The 12,499-nt window shown below is 49.1% G+C and overlaps 1 protein-coding gene across 2 annotated transcripts; it reads right to left on the reverse strand.

Moving 5' to 3' along the window:
• Positions 1–131: 131 nt before the first annotated feature.
• Positions 132–12,204, reverse strand: LOC134561034 (ATP-dependent RNA helicase DDX19B). Of its 2 annotated transcripts, XM_063417608.1 has the most exons (12): positions 12,067–12,204; positions 11,058–11,106; positions 10,641–10,694; positions 9,640–9,775; positions 7,751–7,843; positions 7,078–7,180; positions 6,417–6,531; positions 6,101–6,278; positions 4,793–5,030; positions 3,674–3,836; positions 2,314–2,505; positions 132–1,899 (listed from the first exon to the last, which is right to left on the reverse strand). In XM_063417608.1, exons 1-12 carry the CDS (start codon positions 12,121–12,123, stop codon positions 1,838–1,840), a joined length of 1,440 nt encoding a protein of 479 aa, XP_063273678.1. In that variant the 5' UTR covers positions 12,124–12,204; the 3' UTR covers positions 132–1,837. The 2 variants fall into 2 exon arrangements, with proteins under 2 accessions (XP_063273678.1, XP_063273679.1); XM_063417609.1 differs by lacking the exons at positions 11,058–11,106; positions 12,067–12,204 and adding an exon at positions 10,305–10,541 and having other exon boundaries at positions 10,641–10,659.
• Positions 12,205–12,499: the final 295 nt, after the last annotated feature.

Here is a 12,499-nt window from a genome sequence, read left to right on the forward strand (position 1 = left end):
CTTTGAAGAATTTCAGCATTAAAATTCATTCTGTCACAAATATAAAACTTATCGGGACTTTTGTCTGAGAATGTCCTCACTGAGGCTTTGAAACACCAACAAAGTATTGAAGCAAGAAGTCAGCAAAGGGATTGTTCAGTATGTGTTCTTTAATTCCAATTAAAAGTACATTAGAAACAGCACACAGGACCAGCAGCAGCTTCCATGACAATTCAACCCAATACTCTGCTGTCACTCGGCTGTACTAGGAAAGGAGGTGATTAAATAAAGTCTTCCACTCCACACCCAAGCACTCACTCACCTGCCACTTTAAATAGGATTCCAACAGAATAAAAATAGATACACCCCAGAATACAAAAAAGTTTAATTTTAAGCTGTTTGTTTTTTCTTCACTATAGCCTTTATACAAATTGATAAAAGGGTGCACAATTTCCTAAAATTTTAGGTACATTTTAAATGAGCCTTTTTTTACTTGGTAAAAGGATCCATATTCCTGTCTTTGAACAGAATATGATGGCCAAAATTGCAAAGAAAACAATTCAGTTTAAATTTACAATTTATACATTTGTTTTGACATGATTCCCACACTGAGTAGCAGGCCCATGGCTGCTCATGCATGTCCCATTTCCCCCCAACAAAGAGCTGTGCACCCTAAATTCTGGTTCAGGAGCCTCCTTCTCCTGGAGACTGGGCTGGGGGAAGAGCCCACAGCGTCCAGCTGTGTGCACCACAGTGGTCCCAACACACAGGAGGCACCGTCCTTCCTTCTCCAGAGCTGGGAATCCTTCCTCCTCCGTGGAACACCCCGGGGCAGGGACCAACGACTTATTCTGCACTGTGGAGCCCTTCCCACCTGCAATTTGGCTGAGCAATTGAACTCAAAACTTTGTACTGCAACAGGTAAATTTGGTGTTCTAAGGGTAATTTTTTTTTGGTCAATCCAGGCTATCATGATTTTTTTGTTGTTGTTGTTGTTTTATTCCTGTATCTGATGGGTGAAGCCCAACAGCTCTGTACATTACCCACGCTGAGCTTCACAGCGTGGTGCATTTAATGAGGCAATTCATTAGTACAGCTCCCTAAATCCTGCCCCTCCCACCCACCCACCCACCCCAGGTTAAACATTGGGATGAATTTGTGTCACTGCCACCCACGGCACAGAGAGCGGCCATCCCAACAAACCCAGGAGCAAGGAAAAGGAAATGCTGCCCAGCAAAGCCACACGGCACCTGGAGACATCCTCAGCACAATCTAGGTAAGGAAAAGCAGGGCAAATCCATCAGAAAGCCAGAAATCTTAAAGAGCTCAGGGGAGCGCCAAGAGAATGACATCCTTGTTTGTACTAGTTGAGTATTTAGCCAAAAACCAGCTGCCTTGTTTGGGGGTTTCAGGTTTTCTTTTTTTTTTTCTTTTTTCTTTTTTTTTTGTCCTTTCCCTATGTCCATTAAATATATAGAGTGTTGAATTTAAACTGATCGGGTTAATGCTGCATATTATTCCAATTAAAGGCAATAATGTATTTTTTTTCCTTTTAAAATTTTGGATAATTCTCTATTGCCTCTTTTTTGGCAAGTGTATTTCTCAGAATTCCAAAGATCATCCCATTTTAAGGCTAAACTAAGAAATGTTAAAAGCTTCTGTAAACATTTCCTCTTCCTCCCCACAGTTGCACAATTTGAAGTCCAACTGCAATTTTGAAAATGAGGTAATTTTTGTGTACTATTATCTTGAAGAGTCCTTTTTGGGACGAGCCAAGAGGCTGTGCCAATCCAAACGCTGATCCAATTGTAGTGGGAGAGCTTCCACAGCAGGGCACACACCAGTTCCAGCAGCTATTTCAGTTATTTATCTTCTCAATTTCATCCAAGTCATCAGTATCCAATTTGTTTATCTTTTTGTCTGGGAAAGAAGACAAACAGGTCAGATTTTGTAACACTGGGCAGAGAAGGAACGCTGCTCTCCTTGAGTTCTGGTTTATCTGGGCTTGAGTTCTGGTTTATCAGGGAATGTTCAGTCAGGTTTAAAAAATACAAATTAAAACTGTTTCCTTTTATCAAAGGTAGGTACTGCAGTGTTACCCAACCCTGGAGCATCCACTTCAAGGACTATCCAGCAAACACAGCCTGATTTATTCTGCTCCTGTCACAGGCAGCAGGTCACAATCCCAAGTGAGGCTACACCGACCACTCCTGCCGTGCTCCTCTGCCACCCTTTAAGGCCCAACAAGCACCCTTAGACCTGCTCAGCACCCAACACATCCAATTCTGCAGCGATTCAACGGTTTAGAGAAAGGAGGAAGGTGAGGGTACGCACTGAAATGTTCCTGGATTCTGTTGAGAATGTTCATGCTGTGCTTGCTGTCCACCATGTTGATGGCCAGCCCGCGCTTGCCGAAGCGGCCGGTGCGGCCGATGCGGTGCAGGTAGGTCTCATTGTCCGGGTTCCCATCCTTATCCACGGGCAGGTCAAAATTGATAACAACAGAGACCTGCTCCACATCGATCCCTGACAAAAAGAAAGAGTCGGGTTAAACAGCTTTGCTTGAATCTTTTTACAGCAGGCACAGCCTCCTCAGGCTCTGAAATGGAGCTTTCCCATGATACCCGCACAGAGTACTTGGAAATAAAAACTGTCGAGCTGTTAAAAACTGTTAAATAAAATAATAAAAAAATAAATAAATAAGCAAATAATAAAAAAAAAGAATAAATAAATTATTAAATAAATAAGCTAATAAAAACTGTTAGGGCAGAGAGTCCCACTGAAACAGCCAAAGGCACTTAATACTTCGGAAATTCTACCAGCACTTAAATATTTCTGAAACTCTCTCCTTCCCTGCAAACCCCTAAAGACCACTTGCTTTTTTCCAAGTATGATCCTGTCTTAACTGTTCCAGGATGTCAAATTACACCACGAATTCCTGCTGGGATACTGAACTGGATTTCACTGCTTTTCAGTTTTCTGTGCTTGGGCACACATTCACTGCAAACCCTGAATGTCAGCAGCACAAGGCAGGCTTGGTGCCAGACTGTCACAGGATGGACTTTTCAATCTCAAGCAGCAGGGAGCCAACAAGAAATCCTGAGTTTGCCCACAGGCATACAGGGGAAGGACACCAATTTCCCCAACTGGAACACCTGAGGATGCAAACTCTTCCTGTGAGCTGGCCAAGGGTATGTGTTATCTTAGGAAGTGCTGCTTCCAGCCCTCCCTGTGATGCCTTTTGGGGCTCCCTAAAAACAGAGGCCAGGCAAAATTAAGGGAATAAAGAGTGCTTGTATTTATTGAAGGGCCTCAGGTACATTTGGGGCACACAAAGCCCCCAGGGGCTGCACCCAAAAATGGACCACAGGTGTTCACACTTTGATAAGTTTGGTCCATTTGCATATCAGGGGTTAATCCTCCAATTACAGCTCCAGCTAATGAAGTCATTCACCCCAAGTTTGCTGTCCCCACCTCCCTTTTGTTTCCATCTCTGGGGCCTGAGGCAGGGAGGTGTCCTTGACTGCCAGGCCCGGAGAGGAATTGCTGTGTCTGCCCCAAACGGGAGAGCAGCGGCTGCACCGTGTGTGGGGTTTGGAGTTGGGCACTACGGAACTGCAGGAGTACAAACACGTGAAAAACACAAAAGCTAAAACCCTCAGGCATCAGCTGGCCCCATTCCCTGGTGTCCTACCTCTGGCACAGACGTTTGTGGTCACCAGCACCTTCTCCTTGCCCTCTCGGAAGCGCTCGATCACGGCCGCTCTCTGCTCCACCATCATCTCCCCGCTGAGCAGGGCCACCTGGTGGCCCTCCCGGGACAGCTCTGCCGCCAGCCACCCCGCCGTCTTCCGAGTCTGCAACACAGCCAGCCCCACCTTTGGGACGGGTTCTTGTGCTGGGAAGCAGCAATAAACCTCCAAGGGGACCCACTGGGAGCTCCGTGGCTGCCCAGGTTTTGTCTCCCTTACAGACTGTATCAAAAGGAGGGCAATACACCTCAGGCACCACAGGAGCCCTTCATTAATAAAGGACACGTTTTCTTTCTGCTCTGCTCCTTGGATTTCACTCTGCTGGAGAGTGTACACTGAAAACTCATGAAAATTGTCACAAAACTACAACTGCTCAGCTTGGAAAATGGCAGGGTCAGACTGGAATGCAGTTGTGAAATCCCACAGAGGCCCTGCACAGGCTTGAATTAAACAGTTTTTTGAGCTCCAATTATGTCTTGAGACAGCTTAAAAGCAAACTGCTGCAGCAAACTCCAAACACTTTCATCCTGTCTGAGCTCACTCTGCCTGGCTGTTCTGTGCTGTAAGCACTGATTTTTCCCTAAAAATTATTATGGTGGCTTCCAGAAAAAGGAAACCAAGTCTCAGTATGATTCACAGTGAGATCCCAGAGGTGTATCCTCAATTACCTGAGGGAAATGAAGTCCCAGGAACAGCTCTGTATCAGCTAGAGAAGCAAAATACTTCCCAATCCCTCATTCTGCCCTGTTTTTATTCATTTTCCAACACTACTTTTTTTCAGTAGTTGAGTTTTGGAAAAATATGCATCACCCTGATCTTTGTTTCACAGCACTTCAGGGATAACAAAAACCATTCAGGAATAAAAAAGTCCAAAGTTGTCTCCTGGATGGACAAACCCAGAGAATCAAACCAGCAAGGGCTAACACGGCTTTCAGAATTTCACTCAAAGATGGAGCCAGAGAAGCCAAAAAGGGCAATTTTGTTCTCAGTTCCTTTTTGGAAACTGTGTCTGGCAGACTCTGAGGGGGTCACTGACACTACCACTCCCTGGAGGCACTCACGTGGCAGAAGATCATGGCCTGGGCGATGGTGATGGCGCCGTAGATGTTGCAGAGAGCCCGGAACTTCTCATCCCTGTTATTGCACAGAACATAATACTGCTTGATGGTGTCCAGGGTCTCCTCCTCACGCTTCAGTTTGATGATGTTCGGGTCAGGAACAACTTTTTGAGCAAACTTCCACACAGAATCCTCGAAAGTGGCTGAAAACAGGAGCATCTGGCAGTCCCTGGGGAGCATTCTGAAAGAGAGAGAGAAATAGGGAGGGTTCTCACACAACACTGTCATCTCCTGATATCCTGATGGAATTCATGCTATGGGCAAAGGAAAACCATAACCCTGGAACCTGTTATTTCAGAGGCTGGAAAGAGCAAAACCAATCTTACCCACCCATGACTGCTCCCTCAGGAACCACAGGCATCCAGACTTACCTGCTTAAAAAGGAATAAACCCTGCTCTAGGGACAGGATTTTTATTCTGTAAGGAACTGAAACCGCCTGTCATCCCCTGCCATTGTGCCTCTCTGAACCCCCTGGACCAGAGCTAATGTCTCATGTCACCCTTGCTGCCTCATCGGTGAGGTCACAGCTGAAGCCCCGCTGTCCCCGTGGCACTGTCCCTGTGGCACTGCCCCTGTAACACTGCCCCCATGGCACTGTCCCCGTGGCACTGCCCCTGTAGCACTGTCCCGTGTCACTGTCCCGTGGCACTGTCCCTGTAGCACTGTCCTGTGACACTGCCCGTGGCACTGTCCCTGTGACACTGTCCCTGTGACACTGTCCCCGTGGCACTGCCCCGGTGGCACTGTCCCTGTGACACTGCCCTGTGACACTGTCCCTGTGACACTGTCCCCGTGGCACTGTCCCTGTGGCACTGTCCCGTGGCACTGTCCCTGTAGCACTGTCCCCGTGGCACTGTCCCCTGTGGCACTGCCCTGTGACACTGTCCCCGTGGCACTGCCCCTGTGGCACTGTCCCCTGTGGCACTGTCCCTGTGGCACTGTCCCCGTGGCACTGTCCCTGTGGCACTGTCCCCGTGGCACTGTCCTGTGACACTGTCCCCGTGGCACTGCCCCTGTGGCACTGTCCCCTGTGGCACTGTCCCCGTGGCACTGTCCCCGTGGCACTGCCCTGTGGCACTGCCCTGTGGCACTGTCCCTGTGGCACCGTCCCCGTGTCACTGTCCCTGTGGCACTGTCCCTGTGGCACTGTCCCCGTGGCACTGTCCTGTGACACTGTCCTGTGACACTGCCCGTGGCACTGCCCTGTGACACCGTCCCCGTGTCACTGTCCCTGTGGCACTGTCCCGTACCTCTGGATGCGGATGCTCTGGTCCTGGTGGCCCTGGGTGGCGATCATCACATCCGCCTCATCCAGCACAAACACCTTGATCTTCTTGGGATCTATGAATTTCAGCTTGGAACACCAGTCCAGCACGGTGCCGGGCGTGCCGATCACGATCTGCTCCGAGATCTTCTGCCCTCTCTCCACTGCCGAGACACAAGGAAGGGCTGCTCAGGGTGGCTGTGCAGACAGGGAAATACTCTGGCCCTCTCTGACCCAGCTATTCCCCTCCTGACTGCTCTGGTGCACCCTCGTTCCTGTCTGTGGTGTTTTCCCTCACTCACGTTTGTTGCCTCGGACAGCGTAGGCGAGTTTCAGGTCCGGGTAAAAGTTTCCCATCTGTTCAATCACTTTTCCTGTTTGAAGTGCCAGCTCGTATGTTGGGGAAAGGCACAAACACTGCAGGAACAGAAGGATAGGGAGTGAGGAGATCAACATCCAGGGCAACACTCACACTCCTGCTTTTTAAAGTCCTTGTTGGAAGTTTTCTTTAAGACAAACATGCAAGTGGCTGAAGTTTCTCAACCATCCCATGAGGAAATCTGATTTAAAAAGTCTCTCTCCAGACACTGTCTGCTCTGTTGTCACAGTTACCTTCTCTTCCACCCCAAACCCACTTATCCAGCCCCCTTGAGGCTGCACTATTTCTCTGATTTAAGTCCTCCCAGAAAGATTTAATTCCTCATAGACCAATGGCATCCTGTGTGATGCAAGGGAAGGACTAACAGGAACAAGCTTTGGGCAAAATCCACATCTTTTGCACTGAAAGCATTTTGGCAAATCCCCAAACCTCCATCCTCTTTTAAGCAGTTTAAAGAAACAACACCATGGCTCCATCAAGCCATGAATTTACATCTGAAGGGCTCCCAGTAGCTCAGGCTCTTCACTAGATGGCACTGCACCACCAGGGAACGCCCCACAACAGCCACATCCCACCAACTTTACCTGTGGATACTTGTTCCCGGGCTCAACCCTGCTGAGCATGGCCAGGACAAAGGCAGCTGTCTTGCCAGTACCAGACTGCGACTGTGCGATGAGGTTCTGTGGGCTGGGGGCACAGCAAGCACAGCTCAGGGCGTGCCATTTGAATCCTGTCATTTACACATTTACACATTTATCCCTGCTCTGGATCCATGGCCAACTTGACCAGCTACGCTCCTTGGGGCAGGGATTACTTCCTGCCCAAAACTCTCCTTCAGTGTTTCTCAGCTATGGAGATTTGGAACTGTGAGAACTGTGCTTATCTCTCAGTGATTTCCCATTTCACACTTCCCCAGTGTCTCAGCACCTCACATATTCCAGCTCAGGGTTGTGGAGAGGAAAATCAGCACCTCAGCTTCTCCTACCTATGCAGGATTTTTGAGTATTTGATATTATTTCTTCCCAAACTAATAAGGAAAATGGCAATGACCTCCCAAACCCCCAGCACTGGATGTTCGGTACCAGCCCTAGGGAAAGGACAAATCCAGGGCTGCTGTCACACAGTTAACAATCACAGAAACACCGTGGCATGGGAACCCTTTCTCCATCACCCTCCTCCCATCCCAAATTCAGGAGCAGCACACTGAACCTTTCAAATCCTTCTACTGGGTAGAGAGCAGGAAGAACGTGTACATACGGTTCAGCAAGCATCATGGGCAGGGCGTTCTCCTGGATCTTGGATGGCCTGTTGAAGCCCATGGCATAGACTCCTTGCAGGAGCTGTGGCTTCCTGAAAAGAGAAATTTTTGTATCATGACCTATTCAAGTCCATTTAGTTTTCATTTGTGTACTAAAAGGTGAGAAAAACCTTCAAGAAGACATCCTAGAGCTGTCCCTGCTACAATCTCACCCATGGTCAGCATTTGGAGGCTACAAGTGACAGCAGAAAGTTTGGACAGGAAGCTTTGCCAAAAACCCCTGGATTTAGTAAGTCAGCTTGCCTGTCCCAGCTCGAGGGCAAAGCCTGTGTCTAAGGCCAGCACTGCTTGTTCCAAAGCAGCTTTTCAGACAAGCCAGGAATCCCAGAGCAGAAAGCATTGATCCTGTCCTTCAGGCCAATCCCATTTCCTCAGCCATGCCTGATCTTGGTGCCAAAATTGTCACTCCTCGATGACTCAAAGGCAGGACAAAGCATGAGGAACAGGATGATCATGAGATCCTTGCAAGGACTCCAGGAAGTCATGTAGATTCTGTAATGCAGTTGTGTGATGCTGGCTCAGGTAAATGAGTGATAATTAGCTCGGTTTGCTGCGACTACACCTTGTGATCCGTGGCTGCAAACCAGCCCTCACACCCAGAACTGTGTGGTGACACTGCTGGCCAGCAAACTCTCATCTACTGCTTTCTCTTGAGGGAGCTTTCTGCTCTCAGCAGACACTTGTGGAGACAAGGAGCCCCCAGAACAACCTAAATCCAGGTTACAGTGCTGGAAGCTCTCAGCTGATGACCCCCAAGTGCTCCCTGGAAGCTATGAGGGCTCCCAGAAGGGCTCTCCTTTCAAATCAGGTTTCATGTCTCCTGCCCACATTTCCCACTGCAGTAACTTCCTTTTCAGCACAACATGCTTTTACAAAAATCCTGTATTACTTTCCAATGATGGCCAGAACAAAAGCTCTTTGAAAACGTAACCTTGTGCTGCTCCAAGCAAGGACAGACAAAGCCCAACTCTGCACCAGTTGCCAAGGATACCCCGAGTCATAACAAAATGAAGACTCAATTAGGCTGCCTGTCCCTGTCATTAACTCCCTGGGATTGTTTGCCTTTTCAAACACAGGAATGAATTAGTCTAACAGGCACTGCAGGACCTCAGCTTCTCTTTGCAGACATTCGACCACGAACACTACAAAGCAAAAACATCCTGGCATTTCATGGGGAGAAGGCTCTTAACTCCATTTTCCTGCAGAGCTTGTAGAGCAACAAACCTGAGAACAGTGCAAGCACAACAATCCCAACAGGACACACTTTCAGCACATTAATACATATATCCACCAATGGTGCCTTAAATACACTTATCATCCCTTGAAAGCTGCACTGGTAGAGGTTTTCAATGGGAAGGAAGTCAGAAAACACTGGACCCTCAGTACATAAATCCAGTATTGCTGGAAAAGATAAGCTTTTCCCTTTGTGCTGTTCACTGGTGTTGTTCCACACAGAAACCCCCACCAGGCACCCAGATAAACCAACTCCACTTGCATTCAAACAATACAAATGATACAGTCACTTACTAATGATAGGCTGGCAGTAACCTGAAACACAAAGCCAGGTACTTTTAAGTGGTATCTCCTATGCAACTAGAGAACTTTTTAGGACATGAGGAGAGATTCCAACTACCTGATAGGCTCCAAACTCACACCTGCTCTGGCACTTGTAGCAGAACTGCTTTTTCTCCCCGAGTTTAAGAATAAGAGTTTGTTCACATGACAAACTGAAAAATCCAGTTATAAGGGAGCCTATTCAACATATCTGATCCCAGGATTTAACAGCTCCACGCAGAGCAAGCTCTGGCTCATCCCAGCAGGCACTTACAGGCGCAGCTCCTCAAAAGACTTGACAGAGTAGAGGGGTGATGTGGGGTCCCTCTGCAGCACCTCCACCTGATTCGTGGTGTCCACCAGGTTACTGCGGATCAGCTTGTTCAGCAAGGACTGGGCAGCTCTGTCCTCTGGGAAAGGAGGGGGAAAACACAAAAACCCCATCAGTCACAGCCTGCTCCACGCCTTGCTCCCACTGAACTCCTGAGCCAGTTAAAAGGGACAAAATCCCTCCACATACTGAAATTCTGCATTACAGCAGAATGGCTGGAAGAGCCCAAACCTCCTGGATGAGACATCAGGAGATCCCAGAGGTTCCCCCACTTAATACCCAGCCAGACAAATCAAACGAGCACTGTTCTGAGGGGCACTGTAACAGATCCACATCCCTGCTTATCCAAGATTATTTTAGCTCAGCATCTACCTGGGACAGGGTAAGACCTCCTCAACCCTCACTCTGACATGTGGGCAGCCACCTCCTAGGGTTTTATTTTTAAGGAAAATTTGAGGCTAAATGGTACTTTAAAAGATTTCAGAGCTGAAACACAAGGACTGAGGATAAGGGAGATCCAAACAAGGTTAAACTGCTGCACTTTGGGGTTTTGCTACTAAATCTGTTCCCCAAAACCACCTTCTGAAAGAATTTGAGCCTTTACCCACCTCTGGACAGCCACTGCACAAACGCAACTTGTTGGTTGCTACAGCAATGCCAGCTCCAGGTTATCCAACTGCTCCTGGATGCAGTCCTGCCTTGAGGATACTGCTATCCCCTTATTCCTCTCCACTCTAATCCAGCAGTCTCCCAAGTTATTACAGGACACAATGCCATTAAAGTGTTATGGAGGAAGGACATGTCTTACAGTTAAGTCCTTGGGGCAGGATACAAGATCAGCGCTCCTGAGACATAAGGCAGACTTACTTTAAGTATACATTAAACCAGTGTAATTCTAATTAAATTAATTTCCTTGCCAAAGCTTTTTTCAGGAAGGCACTCACCCTTCTCCTCATCCTCCGTCTTCTCCACATTGTCATCTGCCTTGACAACGGCACCTGGATGGAGCAGAGTGGGGCACAGTGAGGTGAGGCCTGAGGGACCCCCACACCCCCAGAGCTTTGGATATCCTGGGAAAAGGCACAGAACAGCTCCTGTTCCTGAGAGCTGCCCTGCTCCACTGCTGTGAAACTGCAGGAGAAACCCAAGCTCCAGCTCCAAGCAGAGCTCAGCAACCACATCAGTGGATTTTGCTCACACAGCTCCCTGAGACACCAAAACGTTCAGTCTGTGCTGCTGCTTGATCTCAGCTCTCCTGGAATCTCAGGATTTATCAGGAATTTACCTCGGCAGCAGTGCTCTGAACCCCCACAGGGGAACATTCCACCCTCCCCAAGCCCGTCTGAGCAGCTGGAACTCACCATTGGCGTCTGGTTTGGTTTTTTCATCCTTCAGGTGTAAAGTGCTCAGCTGGAAACAGGGAAAAACACAAGATCAGAGAAATTCAAAAACAGATCCCTATATTCTAATTCCAGCCAGGAAAACGTGAGCTTTGGATTGATCAAGTATTGCACAAACCCTGCTCAGCTGGAAGGGATGAAGATACAAGAGGAACTTGATTTGGAGAATTTTAACACAACTAATTCTAAGCAGGAGTTTTAACAGAAATACGAGTTTTTCTAAGCTGTAATGACAGCACAGTGAAGGGGTTGTTTTCTGTCCTGCAGCCTCCACTCCCTAACAGCTCTGTGGATGGAAAATGGAAGAAAATCAGCATTAAAGGATGGAATCCGAGCACTGTCCTGGCCAGCACAAGCTCCCCAGGATGAGTTTGTTTCACCCCCTGAGATGTGCAGGGAGAGCAGCCCCGAGGGTCTTCCCCACATCCAGGGGCTCAGTGAGTGTTCTGTGCCCAAGAATAAAAAAAAATAGAAAACAATTTTTCTGAGGTATGAAGTTGCAATTTTCCTTAAAAAAAAAAAATCAAAGAAAGAGGGATTTTTTTGAGTGCTGGAAGACAGAGCTGAGGCTGGATGAGTGCCTGAAGTGTCTGGATGGAGGGTGAGGGGGACCGCAGGGACATCTTTACCCTTTGGATACGCAAAAAAAAAAAAAAAAAAAAAAAAAAAAAAAAAAAAAAAAAAAAAGGATGAAGGGATAGAAATTTTTAAAATAGTGGTAAGTAAGAAAATAAATAAGTAAATAAAAATTGGGGAGTTGCTCATAAGGGAAAAGCCCAAGCCCAGGGATAATAGGATACCCCGGGCCCTCCCTGCCCCCACGGTAAAAAATGGGGCGAAAAAAGGCTTTCTGCGATCGCTGTTTTCTGTGAGGAGGCGGCGCGGGCCGCGCAGCTCGGGGGACCCCGCGCCGCCGGCCCGGGCCGGGCCGCGCCATCCCGAGCCCCCGCGGGCCCCGGCGCGCACTCACCGACTCGGCGGCCGCCTCCTGCTCGTCCACAGCCAGGGCCCACGAGTCGGTGGCCATGGCCGGCCCGGGGTGGCCGCAGCAGCCGCGATGGCGCCGGGCGGGAGCGGCGCAGGCGCGCCCGCGGCACCGCCCCGGCACCGCCCGGCCCCGCGCGCCGCGGCCGCGCACGGGAGTTCCGGGGGCAGCGCGTTCCGGGGGCGGCGGGGGGAGCGGAGGGGGTGAGGGGTGAGGGCGGGGGTGTCTGAGGTGGGGAGAGGTGGGCACGGTGTGGGGTGAGCCGGTGAGCCCTGTGCAATGTGGGGCTGTGAGCTCTGTGTGCAGTGTGGGGCTGTGAGCTCTGTGTGCAGTGTGGGGCTGTGAGCTCTGTGTGCAGTGTGGGGCTGTGAGCTCTGTGTGCAGTGTGGGGCTGTGAGCCCTGTGAGCCCTGTGAGCC

Source organism: Prinia subflava, chromosome 21 (assembly GCF_021018805.1).
Source record: "Prinia subflava isolate CZ2003 ecotype Zambia chromosome 21, Cam_Psub_1.2, whole genome shotgun sequence".
NCBI lineage: Eukaryota > Metazoa > Chordata > Aves > Passeriformes > Cisticolidae > Prinia > Prinia subflava.

Excerpts from the sequence above, each read along its gene's own strand:
- LOC134561034 (XM_063417608.1), bottom strand. The coding sequence starts at position 12,123 with ATGGCCACCGACTCGTGGGCCCTGGCTGTGGACGAGCAGGAGGCGGCC. Across the intron at positions 9,776-10,640 it reads GACGGAGGATGAGGAGAAGG|AGGACAGAGCTGCCCAGTCC; the intron begins GTGAGTGCCTTC and ends CTCCTTTCCCAG. Across the intron at positions 6,532-7,077 it reads CCGGGAACAAGTATCCACAG|TGTTTGTGCCTTTCCCCAAC; the intron begins GTAAAGTTGGTG and ends CTGTTCCTGCAG.